This window comes from Anomalospiza imberbis, chromosome 8, assembly GCF_031753505.1.
Source record: "Anomalospiza imberbis isolate Cuckoo-Finch-1a 21T00152 chromosome 8, ASM3175350v1, whole genome shotgun sequence".
Classification (NCBI taxonomy): domain Eukaryota; kingdom Metazoa; phylum Chordata; class Aves; order Passeriformes; family Viduidae; genus Anomalospiza; species Anomalospiza imberbis.
The window spans coordinates 32,349,135-32,368,159 of NC_089688.1; the positions used below are offsets into that span (position 1 = coordinate 32,349,135).

The 19,025-nt window shown below is 44.5% G+C and overlaps 2 protein-coding genes across 2 annotated transcripts in view; one reads left to right on the top strand and one right to left on the bottom strand.

Annotated features, from left to right (window-relative positions):
- The window catches only part of OAT (ornithine aminotransferase), a 345,851-nt gene that overhangs the window by 167,197 nt on the left and 159,629 nt on the right, over positions 1 to 19,025 (bottom strand). The window lies entirely within an intron of this gene.
- On the top strand, positions 726 to 16,632 carry ABRAXAS2 (abraxas 2, BRISC complex subunit). The gene is made up of 9 exons (XM_068198298.1): positions 726 to 870; positions 2,638 to 2,728; positions 5,581 to 5,617; positions 7,237 to 7,303; positions 7,701 to 7,891; positions 8,459 to 8,578; positions 9,268 to 9,352; positions 10,909 to 11,023; positions 14,401 to 16,632. Exons 1-9 carry the CDS (start codon positions 799 to 801, stop codon positions 14,868 to 14,870), a joined length of 1,248 nt encoding a protein of 415 aa, XP_068054399.1. The 5' UTR covers positions 726 to 798; the 3' UTR covers positions 14,871 to 16,632.

Genomic DNA, 19,025 nt, shown 5'->3' on the forward strand with positions numbered 1-19,025 from the left:
GCTCCAGCACATCAGTGTTCCTCACGACGAGACAGACACTGAGGGGCTGGAGCTGGGGAAGGGGCTGGAGCCCCAGGAGAGGCTGAGGGAGCTGGGGAGAGGCTGGAGCTGGGGAAGGCTCTGGAGCCCCAGGAGAGGCTGAGGGAGCTGGGAAGGGGCTGGAGCCCCAGGAGAGGCTGAGGGAGCTGGGAAGGGGCTGGAGCTGGGGAAGGGGCTGGAGCCCCAGGAGAGGCTGAGGGAGCTGGGAAGAGGCTGGAGCTGGGGAAGGCTCTGGAGCCCCAGGAGAGGCTGAGGGAGCTGGGAAGGGGCTCAGCCTGGAGCAAAGGGGGCTCAGGGGGGACCTTGTGGCTCTGCACAACTCCTGACAGGAGGGGACAGCCGGGGGGTCGGGCTGTGCTCCAGGGAACAGGGACAGGAGGAGAGGGAACGGCCTCAGGCTGGGCCAGGGGAGGAGCACAGTGGACACCAGGAGGAATGTCTTCGTGGAAGAGATTGCTAAAGGTTGGAAAGGGCGAGGAGTCTCCACCCCTGGAGGTGTCCAAGGAGCCCCTGGACGTGTCGCTCAGTGCTCTGGGCTGGGTGACCAGTTGGTGATCGGTCACAGCTTGGGCTCGATGGGCTCGGGGGTCTGTTCCAAACTCAGTGGTCCAAGTGCTCCCACAGTTTCCCACCTTTCCCATGCGGGTACCCACTGCCGCCCCGGGACTACACTTCCCATGACGCCCCGCGGCGCCGCCGGAAGCGGGCCTGCGTCCGGCGCGCGTGCGCCGTGGCGGCGGCGGCGGCGGTGTGTCCGTCATGGCGGCGTCCATCTCCGGCTACACCTTCAGCTCCGTGTGCTACTGCAGCGCCAACAGCAGCGCCGACCACGTACGTGTCCCCCGCCGCCGCCTCGGGCTCGCGGGGCTCCCTCACTCTGCACCCCGGCCGGCGGCTGCGCTGCGGAGCTTCCAGGCCGCGCCGCCGCCGGTGGGGCCCGGCCGCGGGTCACAGCGGGCGGGGGCGGCCCCAGACGGACACAGCGGGGCGGGATGTGGGGTGTCTGGGCGGGATGCGCGGCGTCCGGGCGGATCTCCGCGGGATGTGGGGTGTCCGGCATGTGGGGTGCCCCGGATGCTCCGCGGGGTACCCGGGATTTGGGATGCCCGGTTTGCTCCTTCCCGGGTAGGATGTGGAGTGTCCCGGTTGCTCCCTGGGATGTGGGGTGCCCGGCGTGCTTCTCCCGCAGTGTGGGGTCTCCAGGATGCTGCTCCCGGGATATGGGGCGTCTGGGTGGAGTGTGGGGTGTCGGAGCGGGATGTGGGGTCCGCGGGATGCTGCCCCCGGGCTGTGGGGTACCAGGGGTGTTTCCCTTGGGATGTCGGGGCTGTTTCCCGGGCTGTGGGGTACCAGGGGTGTTTCCCTTGGGATGTCGGGGCTGTTCCCGGGCTGTGGGGTACCAGGGGTGTTCCCCTTGGGATGTCGGGGCTGTTCCCGGGATGTGGGGTACCAGGGGTGTTCCCCTTGGGATGTCGGGGCTGTTTCCCGGGATGTGGGGTACCAGGGGTGTTCCCCTTGGGATGTCGGGGCTGTTTCCCGGGATGTGGGGTACCAGGGGTGTTCCTCTTGGGATGTCGGGGCTGTTTCCCGGGATGTGGGGTACCAGGGGTGTTCCCCTTGGGATGTCGGGGCTGTTCCCGGGATGGGGGGTACCAGGGGTGTTCCCCTTGGGATGTCGGGGCTGTTCCCGGGATGGGGGGTACCAGGGGTGTTCCCCTTGGGATGTCGGGGCTGTTCCCGGGATGGGGGGTACCAGGGGTGTTCCCCTTGGGATGTCGGGGCTGTTCCCGGGATGGGGGGTGCCCGGGCGGGATGTGGGGTGCCCAGGCAGGATGTGGGGTGCCCGGGCGGGATGTGGGGTGCTTGGGGTGCTCCCCGCGGGGTGGGGCTCCCACAGGACACGGGCTGTGGGAGGAAAACGCTCCTGTAAAAGCTCCATGAGCGCTTTTCCCGCAGCTGCGACCGGCCTCGGGCGCAGTGCAGAGCCGGGGTGTTCCCGAGTCGCTCGGTTTTGTTGGCACGTTTTTAGCCTGAGCTTGCTCTTTTTCCTCTGCGCCTTGTGCCAAAACCTCCTGATTCCAGCTCAGTCTCCTTCTTCGTTTTGGGTAGGGATGGAGAATAAATTAATGCACCTTAAAATTGCCTTACTTTTAAATTGCCTTCTGGGTTTTGCAGTCCCTGGCGTTGCTCAGGGTCCAGCCCAGTCTCCACACTGAAATTTGTCTAAGTCCTTGCAGGTTTGCGCTCCTCTTCCCTTGGCTTTGCTGGAGCAGGGCAGCACGGTGCTCTGGCCTCCTTCTTTGCCCGCTGTGTTTGGGGCTGGGGCAGAGCCCTCCCTTTTGTGATGTGATTGTCTTGTGTGGGTTTTGTGTAGAATGTTCATTCTGGACAGTCCCTCCCTGCAGTGTTGTAAAAGGATGCTGGCAAAGCAGAAAACCAGCTTTGGTAAAACCTCAGGGCAGTTTCTACCCACTGCAGCTCAGATGTGTCTTTCAAACTTCATCTTTGATTCAGTTTGAAGCTAAGAAAATTACAGTAAACAACTGCATATAGTGGACTTTCTTTTCTATTTTTAATCTTTTTGTTTTAAAATTGCAGGAAGGATTTCTGCTGGGAGAGGTGAGACAAGAAGAGACTTTCAGCATTAGTGATTCACAGATCAGCAACACTGAATTTCTACAAGTGATAGGTAAGTGATGTAACTTTGAGTTGTTCTGATGCAGGCACTGCTCAGGTTTCATGTTTTCAGGAGGTTTCATGGAGAATTGCTTCTCGTGTGAGAGCATCACAGGGTGTGTCAAACTTCCAGGATCATGTTTGCCACAGTGTCTGTGTGTTTGTGCTTGAGATGTGAAGAAAAGAAACAAATCTTTGCAAGTTACAGAGGCTTCATGCACCTCCTTTTATGGAGGAAAGATTATTTATTGAATATATTTGTCTGTGGGGAATTTCCTGCTTGATACAGTTGCCTAAATACAGCATGTGCTCAAAATGAAATTAATTCATTGCTTGATTTACTGGTACTGAAAGGCGCAGATTTTCAGTAGCAGGTTTGGGTGGATGGCTGGGAGTTGGTGACATCATAAACTGTCACAGCAGGACTGGACAAGGAATATTTGTCAGACAATTTGTTGGTAAGCACAAGTTCTGTACAGCTGTGTTGTGAAAACTGAGCAAAGATCAAAGATCTTGCTGTTAAGTATTGGTTGAAGGAGATTTTTTAGACATGAGTGAGAAGCTGTTGCATGTTTGGTTTATAGAAAATAGGAAAGCCCTGAAAGAACCTGCCTTTTTGTTTCTGGATATAGAACCAGCTGTTAAAATAGATTTAAACCTCCTTAAATACCTGGCTTTGTGACTGTGATCCCAGATAACAAAGCAGGGCATGCATAAAGCTCAGTGAAAACACACCCAGCTCTGGATTGACTCTCAGATGTTGTTCTGGCACAAAGCAGGTGATCAGTGAACATGTGCAGTGGTACCATGTTACATCCCAAGAGATTTCCCACCTTGCAGTGGTGATGGTTTTGTGCTCTGGGCTGCAGAAGGTTCGGTAGTTTCCTGTTCTGGTTATTCCTAAGAGAACATGGGTGGTAAATGGACTGGGAAGAGTCAGTTATCAGCCAAAGTACAGAAGATAAAGGCATAGCATTTTTTGTGTTTGCATATAATCACTGTCAGAGTGCTGCTGATGGCTCTGTGTGTTCAGACAAAACTGACAGAGCCAGTCATTTTTAGGTTTTTAAATTAGACCTTGCTCTTCAGTGGTCACTGATCTTGGTTATTGTTGGCAGTGATGTCACCACCTGCAGCCTTGGCCTGGTTTCTTAAACCAAGTGTTTGTGGTGTTAAAAATTGCTTTTTTAAAGTCACCCCTTTGTCACATTATTGGTTACAGTGACTTTATGAGAATGGAAATCACCCACTCCTGAAGACCTGCTGGATATTTTTTTTATTTGCCATTTTTACTTCAATATTTATTCATCAAAGTTAACTCTTGGACTGCCAGTTCAGCTCACAAGATTGACAGTTTTGTGGCACTGTTGTCACAGATGGCTTTTCACTTTCTTTTGTGTCTCCTTAGTGGTGGTGTTTAAATATATGTGTGTGTACATAGTGTGTGTACTAGATACATATATATATATAAATAAGTCAATGTGTAAACCTTAAATTTAAAATGTTGGCTGCTTCATGGGGTCTGAGCAGGAGGATTCTTGTTTCCTGTTTCAAAACACAAGGTCTGTGTAGCAACATCATCACCCAAGAACCAAGAATGTTGTTGCAGTCAATGTATTTGCTGGAAGGAATCGGTCTAAGCTGGAATAATTGTACTTACAGGCTTTGTTAGTAGATTGTTTCCACAGATGCCTGCATGATGGTGTGAAAATATTAGAGTTGATACAATTTTATATCAAATAAAGGAGTCAGTAATTTTAACAGCAGCTCCTGAGGAGATCTTGCCAGTGAGAATGTGCAGTTTGTCAGGCAGCGTGCCTGGAATGGATGCTCAGGGCCTTGTTTTGATACACACCAAATGTGCTGAGATGTGAATGTTGCTGGCTCCTGTTCTTGGGAGCTGTGATCCATCCTGGTGCCTCTGCTGGGATGGCAGCCCCGAGCAGCAGGTGTGGAATCACTGCAGGGAGGCAGAGCCTGAACTCCAGTGGGGCTCTGCTGCTGGAGCTGGAAATATTTGTGCTGTGTGGTCACAGAATCCCAGAGTGGTTTGGGTTGGAAGGGACCTTAAACCCCATCTTGTTCCACCTCCTGCCATGGCCAGGGACACCTTCCAACAGAACAGGCTGCTCCAAGCCCTTAAAAAATAAGTCATGCTTGGTGTTGGAAAGACAATGTAAAATTGGATTTTTACTCTTTTCTCACTCTCCTCTGAGATTGCTGACATGTTACAACCTTTGCTGATTAAATAAGCATCTTAGCATGTATCACAACCTTTTCAATGAAAAAACATTGCCCTGATTTTTAATATTTCATATAACAGAATTATAAAGTGCAGCTAAATGTTTTGAAATTGGCTTTAACCCCTTTTCTCATTAGAGATTCTGTTTGCCTTGCCTCTTTAAACACTACAGTGTATAATATTTCAGTGATTCCCTTCCCCATCCCTTTTTATTCCTTGCTGCTGTAATAAACAATGCATGTGGATGCAAGTAAGCTGTTGTGGAAAGGTGTAGGAAAAAAGAAATCAGAAATGCCTTTGTGAGGAGTTTGTAACTATCAAATAGTATCAAAAGTGTGTATTTGAGGCTCAGAAAAATCTCTGTGCATCTGAGCAAGTGTATGCCTTGCTTATTGAAATATTTTTTCTATGTAAAAGGTCAAATTACGAAGTGAAGGCAGTTTTCTGTGTATGGTGCTGTGTCATCAAGTGTTGAGACAGTAAGGGCAGTGTGTGGTCTGACACGGATGTTTCTTGCTCAGTAGCTCTGATGTGCAAAGTTCATGCAAGATATGCCACTGTAATTTCTCTTTGCCTGGAGCAGTTGGACATATGTCACTTTTTTTGTTTGTTTGTTGTTGCAGAAATCCATAACCATGAGCCTTGTTCAAAACTCTTTAGGTAAGCTTCTTTTGTTGTCTTGCTGTGGTGGCTGCAGAATATGAAAATAGGGAGCTCCCTGCAATATATTAGCATTTCAAATGTCCTACCAGTGTTGGCTTTACAGAAACACACTGGCACCAACCATGACAATCAAAGTAGGAGTTTACAGTTGTAGTGTAGCCTGGAAGAGGTTTATTTCTCAATCTCTTTGGATTTCCATCTTGTGTAGCTGCTGGAGGTAGGGCAGCAGTCAGGTGAGCTCATATCACTCTGATGATGAGGATGAAAGTCAAAATCAATTTAAATTGTTGTAGTCTAGGCTGGCTCTGCCTGGGCCTGCTGGGTCACAGCATCCCCTGTGTGCCTCTGGTAACCTGCTGGGTTTACAAGTTGGTTTGTGCTTAGTGGTACCAACCTGCACCAACTAATTATTGTAAAATTTTCAGCTTTCTAGTTGTTTTTGCCTTCTGATCTTCTGAACTCCAGAATTTAAATTAATATGGGGCTAATATATTCTATTTAACAGCTTCCATCTATTTACATGTAGATTTTCTCTATAGTCTTCACTTGTTACGCAGTGTTGGCTTCTAAAGTGCTGTCTAGAATTCCTTTTGAGAAGGAATTCCCAATTAATCTCCTCTCATCTTGAGAGATTTCCAGGCAATTAAGAAGACACAGTAGCTTAGACATTATGATTGGCACTGGTTGCATTAAAGAGAAAAGCTGCAGTCAGTCACTTGCTGGCTGATAATTACAGAGAGGGTACTCTTAACCCAGGGATTTAAATGCTGCAGACTCCACACATGGAGATAAGGCACAGACAGAGAAAGAGTTGGATCTCCACCAGGATTATAAATAAATATTGCAAACATGAAAATTGAAAAATTTGTGCATATATAACATAGTGTCTCAAATTTGTCATTAGTTGTAGTCTGAGTTTTCCCAACAACTTACACCTTGAAGCAAATGGTATTTCCACCCTTACTTACCAACCAAGCACCGAGCTCAGGATTTGGTGTTTTTCTATCCCATCCCCAAAAAGTTGAAGTCACAGACCTCTAGAGTGTCTTCCTGCACTGCTTTAGGTGTTAGTGTTAGCTCTTGAAAGAGACCAAGGAGGAATCTATTTTCAAATGTTTTCCCTTTTATCATGCACTCTGATCTACCTGAATACCTAAACCTGCCTACATAGGTAGATTTATAAATTCCTAAATCTGTCATGTCCACAAAATAACATGTCAGGGTTTGGGTTCAGCTGTGGAAGCAGAACCAATTGGAGAAGACCATGATACTTTGAATTATTTCTGACTCTTTTGGCTTCAAGGATCCAGCCATGCGAGTGCAGTGGCAGGATTGGAGCTCAAGAAATTGATTTGGAGTTGCATTTTAAATGGCCCTGCTTTCATTTCTTCTGGGCTGGTAGGCTTCTGATTATCAAAGCAGGGTTTTACAGAATGCTGGTCAAAATAAAATTGCACAGTGCATTTCTGTTGGTAAAAGTAAGGCTCTGGAAGTTGCTTTGTATTGTCTAGAATGCCATCCACTTGTAGAACACTCAAAGTATAAATTATTTACTTTATGTATAATATGTGTGTATAAACTGTGTGCCTACTTTTCTCTCTTCCTTTTTGTTCAAGCTTTTATGACTATGCAGGCAAAGTTAATGAGGAGAGTTTGGACAGGATTCTCAAAGACAGAAGAAAAGTAAGTTTTCTATCTTTTCCTCCTGTTGTAGGCATTAGGAGGAGTGGGTTTGGAAAACAAATGGAAAAAATGGTAGTTAACTAGAATTAATACTTTCCTTCACAAATCTGATGGTTTGTTTTGATCCAGAGCTTATCCTGTACAGAAGTTGTTGGATTAAACTGGGAGCAATGTCTAATTTCCCTGAAGAAATGCAAAGGATTTAAGTGTAGATCTCCAAAAGTGTAGGGCTCTATTGACCATCTCAAACTCAGATCCTGAGGAATTCAGTTTGTTTCGTTGTCCTAAAACTTTTGGGTATTGATGATAGCACAGTATCAGCCCCTTTGTTCTCAGAAGGTAAATCTGTGTCTCTCAGGTAACACTGTGGGTTTTTCCTGATGTATTTTGATTACAGAACGTTATTGGATGGTACAGATTTAGGAGAAACACTCAGCAGCAGATGTCATACAGAGAGCACATCATTCATAAACAGCTGACACACATCCTTGGAGTGCCTGACCTCGTCTTCCTTCTCTTCAGCTTCATTTCCACTGCAAATAACTCAACACACGCTTTAGAATATGTGCTTTTTAGACCAAACAGAAGGTAAGCAAACTCTGTCAATGAACCAGTCCTCATTCTTTGTTCTGCTTTTTACTGCTATTCTTTAAACTATTTAGGAGTTTGTACAATTGCACTTAAAGAATGCTTTTTGTTTCTCCAGTGATGTCTTGGGGTGCTTATTAATGATGACAGGTTTGGTTTTATTTTGGGGTTTTTTTTTTGTGCAAATAATGTATAAATTAAAATTAGGGTGAACAAAAAATCTTTTCAATCTCTAAATCATCAGACAAAAAATCCCTTATTTTTTTTTATTTTAAGAGACATCAGATGTCACTACCATGTTTCTTCTAGTGGATCTGAATATATCTCTGGTAGTTTGCACATTATAAAGGTTCTTGGAGGTGTAGAGGTAGCTCTATATTAAGGGGTTTTGATCCTACATTTATTTCGAACACAACTTGCAATAATCAGCTACTTTTATAAAAAACCTAATGCAGAAGCTTTAAAATTAGATGAGTTCTGATCATCAGAGGGATGGGATAATATCAAGGCTTTTGTAAAGAATCTTTTCCAAATGAATTAAAAAGTCTTTGTGAACTTTCTCTGCAGGTATAATCAAAGGGTGTCGCTTACTATTCCTAATCTAGGCAACACTAGTCAGCAGGAATACAAAGTTTCTTCAGTGCCAAATACTTCTCAGAATTATGCCAAAGTTATTAAGGAACACGGGTAAGGACTTTTCCTTTTTAAATGAAGTAGTCATCAAGCTCTACTCTCTGTACCTCACAGAGAATACCACAAATGTGCATGTTGAGCAGCAGAAAACGAGTTCTGGAGGAGAGTGGTCAGTTCCCAGTGTGCTTTTTTTCCTGGTTGGAATTGGATCTTTTAGAAGAACCAAGGGAACTTGGTGCACATTTTAGAAAAGTGGTGTGGCCAGTCCATGCTGGCATCCTTCTGGCTGGAAGCTTCTGACTTGATTTCCACCCACCACCCACTTCCCCAAGGAATTCTGTGTGCACTTGAACTCTGCCTCAGAAGCATTGAATTCTTGATGTTTTTCTTGAGTATTTTCAATTAAATGCCATAAATTCAAAGTAGCTTTTCTGGCTGTTAACAGTGAGATTATACAAGCTTAAAGATTTTGGCAGAAGTTTAATCTCATTCACATGAGAATTTATTGTTCCAGAAGGAACAATTCAATTCAATACCATTGAATATGCTGCTGTCCAAATTTTTGTTTATGACAGTATGGTACATTTTTAGCAAGATACTATTGCTAAAGTAGCATATTTAGCAATAAGATACATTTTAAAAATACAGTGATAGACTGCTTAACAGGAATTCAAAGACAGCATGAGCAAGAAACCTGTATTGTCTTTTCTCTCTAATGATTTCTGCTTTGTTTTCATTTTTAGTACTGATTTTTTTGACAAAGATGGAGTGATGAAGGACATCAGGGCTATCTATCAGGTTTATAATGCACTTCAGGAAAAAGTACAGGTAACATCCTTTACTCCATATTGGTCTGTGTATATGTGACATCTTTTATTCATCCTTTGGTTAAAGCAGCAGTGGAGGAGATGGAGATTTTTAGAGCTCATAGGCAATTATCATGAACTGTAGGAAAATAAGACTGACTTTAAAATTAAATGTTTCCGTTTTTATTTAATGTGAGCATTTGCAGTGGCTTCTGTGAAAGTGGTTGATACAAATAGCACCAATTTTTTTTTCTCTTTTGCAAGTAAATGCTTTAATACTTAGTGATTTATGCGAGGTGTTAGTCATTTTTAAGGGTTTGCAGTGAAGAGAAGCCCTGCTGAAGGCTGTAGGGATTTGCAGAGGTTTAAAAATGACTCCTGGCTCTGGGTATGGAGCATGAGCAGAGCACCATCTGTTACTTAAAACTTGTGAACATTTTGTGTGGAGCATGAGTGAATCCTGCTCCAAATGTGCCAAAGCATCTGAAAAAGCCTGGAGTGTCAGCTCTGCTCATTGTGAGCTTGTCAGTTCACAGCTTGTCCTGTGTGAAGAGCAGTGGAGCTGTGCTGCCCGGAGAGCTCTCACAGCTGCTAATTGTGCTGGAGTCACAGCTTGTTCCCAGGCTTTCCCTTTACATCTGTCCTGGGGGGATTTGTGTCTCTGCTCCAGCTCAGCTCTGCTGGTTGGCTCCTGAGCAGGGAACATGGAGAAATCCCTCCAACCATCCCCTGCACCTGCCTGCACAGGGGGAGCTGCTCTTTCTCACTATGAAGTTGCACCTTCCAGCCTCCTTTGGACAGTGGGTAAGGCAGACACTTCCAGGCAGCTTCAGGGAATAGGAAAATTTCTCTTGAGTGCTGTATCCATTAGCTAATGGCATTGTTCTGTAGTGCTGTTCTTGCCAGGAGCACGACTGTCCTCTGTGCTCCTGCTGTTGTTTCAATTGCTGTCTGGAAAAATGGAAATGGGCTTCTTTAGCCTGGAGAAAACGAGGCTGAGGGGAGATGTGGTTGCTCTCTTCTCCAAGTGACAGGAGGAGAAGAAACTACCTCAAGTTGCACCAGGGGAGCTTTAGGTTGGAGATTAGGAACAATTTTTTCCCTGAGAGGTCTGTCAGGCATTGGAAAAGGCTGGTCAGGACAGTGGTGGAATCAGCGTCCCTGGGAGTGATCATGACCAATATTTAATTTCATAGAATCACAGAATGCTTTGGGTGGGAAGGGACCTTGAAGCTCATCTCATTCCACCTCCTGCCATGGCAGGGACACCTCCCACAGTCCCAGGCTGCTCCAAGCCTCATCCATCCTGAACACTTCCAGGGATGGGACACTAACCAACTTCGGATCTTACTACAGATCTTCTGTCATGATGCATTATTTGGAAATTATTTTCCTATAATGCAGCAACAGCCAGTAAAGAAAACAATTTTGAGGTTGAGTATTTCTGCTGCAGTTAAATCCTGCTTTTAATTTTGTGCTTCAATGGCTTCTTGTCTGGTAGTAGCTTTAATAATGTTGTCCTGAAACTATTTCCTACATTTCTGCCCAATCTTAGCATGCCTTACATTTTTCTCCCAGGCAGTATGTATAGATGTAGAAAAAAGCGAACGTGTTGTTGAATCTTTTCAAGCTGATGTAAACAAGTTAAAAAGGCAAATCGCACAAAAGAAGAATGAAAAAGAACAAGAAATAAGTAAGTTGCCCTTTATTTACCTTTTTTTTTTTTTTCAGAAGCAGATGCTGTGAGGAGAAAATGTTTTGTGGAATTAAAGTTATTGTTTACTCGTGGGAAAAAACATCCCAGTGGGAAGGGCAATGTGATGGATTTGTGTTGAATGATACCTGAGCTGTGACAGTGTGTGTTGCAAGTATTTCTGCTGGAATCATCCAGTGTTAGCAAGCTTAAAACATAGGAGAGACAACACTGTAAAGAACGAATGAGCAAGTCAGTTCTGGAAATAACACAGGAAAAGATCAGTTGTAGGAAAAGAAAATTGGGAAAAAAAAAAAAAAGCTAAATACTGGAGAGATTCTTTTTGAAGTAAAGAAACAAGGTTCTGTGCCCACAGGCCAGGAGTTATCCATGATTTTATAAAGTCCTTATTCCCACTCCCATTTGCTGACGTAGTGGTAAAGATGTTTAGCGCTGAAATACCACTTCTCAGTGTTGTAGAAAATCTTTGTAGGTGTTGTTCTTTTTATTTTGTTGCTCCATAATTTCATGAGTCAGTGAGCATTGCTGGGTGAGCACATTTGGCTGATTGCCACACTGTCCCTCCTTCCTAAAAACAGAGTGTGGCCTCAGGAGACTTCGGTTAGCAGTAGATAAGTTTTGTGAAGCACTTGGCTCCTTCCAAAGAGGCATTGCTGATCTAATTGAATTTGTGAGTGCAAGGGAAGACTGAAGGTAGAGATTGGGGCAGAGAATAGGCAAATGGGAAGTAAGATAAAAACCTAAATAATTCATAAGCAAATGACACATTTCAGCAAACACTGCCTCTTTTAGCCATGTTTTGAAATGATAAGCAAATAATGAAATTTTGTCATTTTAGCTATGAGGTGTTTTTTATTATTTCTGTACCCTGTTACCTAAAGCAGTGTGTGACAAAAAGATGGTTTAGGTGGGTGCACACCCTAAACTTTGCAACGGGCCTGCTGCTGCTGTGACTGGTATTTTAATTTTCTCCAGGCAGCAAGGTACTGTTATGACATGAGCATTTTAGTGCACAGTTTGATCTGTCAGCACAAGTTCTTCTTTCTCTGAACCTCAAAGATAAGGTGACAGAGCCAGGATTAGCCCAGGACCATTTGAAAGGTGGAAGTAAATGAGTCACTGCTGTTTCCTGCTTGGCTGTAGATGAAGTAGGCAGGGAGCTGCTACTATGGGGAAGCAGAGGTGGGTATTTAGTGTGACTGGAGCTGATCCCAGCACAGATGGGAAAAGCTGGGGGAGGAGGAGGAAGAGCAGTCAGTGCTCAGCTCTGGGTACTACCAGGGAGATGCAAATGCTGGACTGAGAATTCATGCCAGAGCAGAGAATCATGTGAGAGGGCTGAAACAAGAAAACATGCAGCTTGGAGCTCTGCAATATTTTTAGATGTGAGTAGTTAATTACTGAATCTGGCCTTCTGTTCCCTCACTTGCTCAGTGCTGGGAGAATTTCCTTGGTGCTAGTGAGGAAAAGGGAGAGTTTGATTCCAATTCCTGTGGGAGTGTTGGGTGAGAGCTTGGTGTTCCTACAAACCTTGGGTTATCAGGTTATGACTTAAACACTCCATTATGAAAGGCAGTTGAGACTTCAGTTGCCAGACCACTGAAATAGTTCTGTACTTGTAGCAGGATGTTCCAGGCTTTGGTGAGTGCTGTGCACTTCCCAGATGCCAGGAAATCTCCCAGTGCAAGTTCTCCTGTTGTGGCTCAGAAATGGAGAGCTGTTATGTAGCCACTTGAGGGAATGTGCTCTTTTTATTCCCAAGAGACATCTCAGGGGCTTCCTTAAAGGAACTCTCACCGTCCATGTGGGGTTTCTCCCCTTGTGTCCCTCACCTTACACATTCCAGTGTCAATTCTGGCAGGTTTGTTGGTTAATAACCCCTTAGGAACCAGTCAGAAACTTCAGTGTCTCCCAGTGCTTAACAAAACTTCCTGCCAGGAAGCCTTGCCTTGTGTCTGCTGTACAGTACTCAAATCTACCTTTCTGCAGCAGCCTCTTAGGCACAGTTAAGAATAAAATGCTTTCTTCAGTCTTCCCTACTAATGCCTGTTATTCCAGCCTTTCCTCTTAGGTCATGATTATTAGATCACTGGCGAGTCCTTGTGTTTTGTAGGGTTTCTCCAGTTTTTCCTCTTTTTTAAACTGTGGTGTTCATAGTTACATATATTCTGGTTGTATTGTTAACAACTACAGTGAAATGTTACATACCTGTATCTCCACAGCTGAGCACACCTCATGCATATTGATTTATAGTTTACATAAATCAAGTTTCTTTTCTGCAGAAGGATGCAAGTGTTCCTCATTGTGCAGCTTTTGCAGTTCATTATTCCTGTGCACATCTTCCTCAAATTATTTTCCAAATCAGCTCATTTAAGATGTTTCACATCTTCATTGATGAAGATTTCACATTCCTGTTCCCATACCCTGCTACACTCCTGTTGTAGATGTGGCAAGCACATTTCTCTCTCTCTCGGGATTTTTATAAAGGTGCACAGAGAGGAGCACCTTTATAAAAATCCTGAGAGAGAGAGAAATGTGCTTGCCACACACTCCCAGCTGTAATTCCATCATTTAGATGTTTAATGTGAGTGCAGTTATTAAAATAATAATTTGAGGGAAGAAGACAGGATGATTTCTTTGCAGGTATTATGAGATTGTCCCCTAGCACAGGGGGCATTGAAAGAGAAAGAAAGTGATACTTTTAAGATACAATATTAGATATCAATTATGGATGAAAAGTGAGTTGAGTTTTCCTGAATAAGGCACAGATAGAGAGGAACAGGCAGGTTGAGCCCTAACAGAGGTGCTTTTTGATATGAGAAGGAGCTGAAAAATACAGAGAAAAGATGAGATGGAAACAGCAACAGGCTGTGGAAACATCCTGTAGCTGTGTTTTTTGGGAGGTTAAACTGGAGGAAATGATCTGTACAGGGTGACTGTGCACATGAAAGTGTAGCATGTTTGCACTTGGATAGTTTATTTGCTTTCTGACTCACTTTGGGTTTGAAATGGGATCACTGGGATAATTGAGCTGTGCTGATCCTGATGAGGTTCAGGCTGCACTGCTAAATTTAGGGGAGTTTGTTGTGCTCAAAGAGGAGGATGCAGTGTTAAACAAGATTTAGTCAGGGGCAGTGTATTGATGACTCTGTAAGCCTAAAATCAGAGGTATGAAAGGTGAGTAGAGCAGACTGAGAGGACAGGATCCAGTGCTGGAGTTGGAAAGCAGTGCCAGAGATGAGCATTGGATAACAAGCAGAAAGAAAGAAGAGAGGGCAGGCGAGGTGGTCGCAGCTCAGGTATGTGGAGCACGTTTCCAAGAAAGCATTAAGTACCTCCTGTTCTTTGCTTTGTAGGAATGCAGCAGGCAATTTTAAGCAGGCAAATGCCAACAGATAACGTGGAGCCCATGTTTGTTCCCCGAATGTCCTACACTGGGTTTGCTGTGGAAGGCTGCACGCTTGAAGACTCCGACGTCTCCGATCCTCCCCCGCCGTACTCGGATTTCAACACAAGCACTCAAGACAGTTCTGGCAGCCCCGGGCTCCTGGAGAGCAGCAGCATCTTCATGCCTCGGCCTCAGGCTGTTGGTTCTTCCAGTTATGTTTCCACAACTGCAGGATTGAAATATTCTGGCAATGGAGCATCCATGCCATCTTCCCAAAGAGCGCTCGCTGACAATGTTGACGAATCAGAAGACAGTGATTATGAGAATTTGCTTGAACCCACAGAGTCCTCTGACAGTGAATACTCACAGACAAGGGAGTCACGACCTTCTGCACATCCCGATGGTGATTCCAGGAACACTCAAACTTCTCAGATTTGACAGGGGGGAAAACAGAAGAAATCCACGTGACACTGTTTTTTCATAATTGTTACCGAGAGATTTTGGGGATTTAACCCGGAGGAAACGAACTACACAGGATTACTGTGCACACGAAATGTAGAAGACTTGCACTAGATGGTTTATTCACCTTGTGATACATTTTGCAAGTTTTATAATGGAATCATTAGGATAATCAAGTTGTACTAATACTGATGAGGTTCATGGATGTACTGGTAAATTTAGGCAAAATGAAATTTATAGAGATCTTGTAGCTTTTGTTGCCATATTTTCTTTAAGACAATAAATTGGGATGTAGTAACTAAGCACAGTTAGTCTACAGATAATGTTCTCAAATCAAAACTTACCTCTTGCACTATCATGCCTTGAATTTTAATTTTTGAAAGGGAATAATAAATATATCAGCCGCCTTCCGAATAGCTTTCTATGGTAAGCCAAATTGGCCTTTGCAAGCAAAGAAATTTTGATAATTCTGAGAAGCCTGATTGAAAAAGATGTGGTCAGCCTCCTTCTGTGGGCATGCCCTCATCAGAGGAGGGGTTTGGTTCGACCTTTTTTACAAACAGAATGTGTCTCACTTCAACTGATGGTTGCCTTTTTTTCTGTAAAGGATGTTGGGGGGGTGGGATGCCTGGTAAATCATCCAGATGAATGTCATAAATAGAATTATTCTGGTTTCACTGGGTTTACAGTGACTTTATGCCACACTAGCCTCATTTATTGTCTCGTGTTCTTTTAGCATAAATATGAAGTGCACATACAGGAGTAAATGACTGACAGAAGTAGTAAATTCCATCATGATTGGACTTTGGAGTCTGCAAATTGCAAACATCAGAAACTGCTACTTGCATTTTATTTGCATCTGAGTATTGGATTTACGCTTCTAGATGAGTTATTTTATGTGATAAATAGGGGATAGGGTAGGAGAAGATTGTTTGGAGAATCCCCTGGGTTTATTACCTCTTTTCCTCTGGATGAAACATGTAAATGATTATTTTAATTTGAATTACAGCTCTTGTCAGAAAACTGCCGTTTGGGATAAATGAAGTGTGGTATATTTAGAGAATTTCATGTTTGGATGCACTTACTTTTATTTAAATACTGCTTGTATGCTAATGTTGCCCAAAATATGTGAAATTGTGCCACTAAGAAGTTTGTATTATTGGACTTTATCCCTGGTGTGTAAATGAGAAAATACACATTTTAAGATGAGGTTATCTGCAGCATTTATCACTTTGAGGTATCAATAGCCACTTCTTTGATTTATACCCAGAACAGCAAAGCAGTTGCTTAAAAATTTTAAATATCTCAAATTTGCCCACTGGAATTTTAGTCTTCTGGATCATATCCTTAGGCAAAAGTCTGTTCATTACCCTCTCCTTACCTGTACTAAATTAAGCAAAATTACTTTGGGAAAAAAATGTGATGTTAAAATTGCCACTCTTCTACCGAGTTGTTCCATCTTTAAACATCAAGTGCTCTGGTTTTAACTATTTGACATTGTTCTCATTAGCCTTAACTGGATGGATTTTTGTCTTGGAGTGTTGCAATCCCTGGAACAGAGACCTTGCTGTGGAGTCACCACCTGTGAGCACCTGTGGCTCAGGTGTGGACGTGTCGATGCTGGAATCAGAACTGACAGGTTGGCAGCCACCCTCTTCATTTTTATTCTGCACAGAAACCTGCAAACTGTACATCTCTGAGAAAGCAGTTAAATGTGACAATAAAATCTTATTTAATCCTACCGTAGATTTTAATGCTTGGCAGGTGCCACGTTGGTGGAGGAGCTCACTGGGAAGCAGAAGTGCAGCTCAGAAGTGGTTTGTTCAGGCTGGTCTGCTTGGGGGACTGAGGGGATGTGGCAGAGGGAGTATTCCATGCCTGACACACGTTTATACAAGATCCCTTGAATTCTGGGGTTATTTAACAGAAAATGTTAAAAGTTCTGCTTGGTTTTCCATGCACCGTGTAGGTGGGACAGGTGTGTCGTCGTGCCCTCCAGCCAGTGCCTACCTGCAGGTATTTTCATTCACCGTAACTGCTGACTCATAAGAACAAAGGGTGTGGCTTTTTTTTTTTTAATGTTAGTAATATTCTGGCAAAAATACACCAGCTTAGACTTTGCAGTTTTCATGAGAGTCCTGTCAAAAACAACAGTGGTGGGTTGAGATCTGTCAGAAGGCCACAGGGAGCAGCTTTAATCCTAAATTGTGGAGTTTCACACCTGTGAAACACCAGTGTTCCAGTGTGACTCCTGGACAGTCCCTGGTGGTGATTCCCAGGAGCAGGGCCTGTAGCTGTGTCCTCCCTCTAACAGGAAGGCAGCACTGAGGCAAAGCTACTGAAAATTGGCTTCTCTGTCCTTCTGTTGCAAATCCTGGAGTTTTCCTGGTACAATTAAATATTTTCTGGTTGATTGTGAGAAACCTGTAACTGCTGTTTCCTTTATTTCCAAATTTATTCCCCCTCTGACTGTTGGTAGAAGAACAGGGATGCACCATATGGGAAGCCTCAATGAATTAGAACTATCACATATGCTTATAAAAGGAAGCATCATCAAATATTTCTGAAATTAGCTTGGATTGACACTCTGGGAGTCTCCAAGTCCTGTCTTTGCTTATGGGATGGAACATGTTGGCAGAAAGACTTGTGAGCATTGTTCATTTTGGCATATGCATGACTGTGCAGGTTTGGAGTTCATGTCTCACATCTCTGGGGACATTTCACTGCCTCTGACATGTCCTGAGTTAAAATGTAAAGAGAAGCTGTTACTGTTGGTGCAGCATCAAGATAAGATAAGCGAACTGATAAAACTCTTGTTAAGTGGGAAGATGCTTCTGAGTACACTGAATGTAACTAGAATCAGTCTGAAACTTTTGCTTTTTTTGGTGCTGCAAGGTTTATTTTAAGTTTTTTTTTTTTTTTTTTTGATAACAGGACTGCTTTGCTTGGTTCTTCCCTGGTTCTGCCTCTGAGCAGTCTGCAGAGCAGCTAAAAAGGTGTTGGTTTCTGCCTTCCTTTGAGGTGACTCTTCCTCTGGCTTTCTCTTTTCTCTCCAATATCTGTGGTTTCATACATACATTCCTCTGTCATGTTAGATTTGTGGGGGTGTTGGCATGTACCTTTATAGGGCTGCTTCTGTAGCTTACGGATTTGGGAAGAAAACAAAATTTAATTAAGGTTTCATTAGTAAACTGGTAAAGTACTTGGGCACCTTCAGTGCCTGAAAGGACTCCAAGAGAGCTGGAGAGGGACTTTGGGCAAGGGCCTGGAGGGACAGGACACAGGGAATGGCTTTAAGCTGAAGGAGGGAAGATTTAGGTGGGATATTGGGCAGGAATTGTTCCCTGGCAGGGCGGGCAGGCCCTGGCACAGGGTGCCCAGAGCAGCTGTGGCTGCCCCTGGATCCCTGGCAGTGCCCAAGGCCAGGCTGGATGTTGGGGTTGGAGCAGTGGGACAGTGGGAGGTGTCCCTGCCATGGCAGGGGTGGCACTGGATGGGATTTAAGGTCCCTTCCCACCCAAACCATGCTGGGATTCTGTGAGCTGTCCCAACCTGTGGTCAGGACAGTGACAGGAATATCCTGTGGCTCAAATTCCCATTTGTCCCCCTGGGGGGCTCCTGCAGAGCTCTCACCACTACACCTGTCACTCCTCATGGAACCAAGAGCAAGAATGTTCAGATTGTTGACTCCTGGGTTTTCTTGCTTTTCATTCTTACCTATAAATAACCTTACATTTTGTAGCAGCATCTTGGCTGAAGTTCCTAAAAGAAGAAAAAAAAAAAAGGAGATAAAAGGAGATTCCTTTGCTGTGAACAAAATTTCCTGGATTCCCCTCTGGGAGTGGCCGCTGTTATTCCCACTGGTGGGAGCAGACAGGCTTCAAAGGCAGGGAGAGCAGAAGTTCAGGAGACCTCACTTTACCAGAGCTCCAGCCTGGGAGATTGTTCTCCTGATTCTGAGAGCATTTCATGCTCAACTTGCCAGGGCAAGCCCTGCAGATGAAGCTGGATGTCAGAGCAGGTCAGCCGGATCCAGTAAGAGTTACCTTCAGGAAAGAAGGATCATCACAATCCCATCAGCTCGTGGTGTGGGTGGGTCAGGAGTAAATCCAGCAGCAGGCTGTGTGCCAGTGG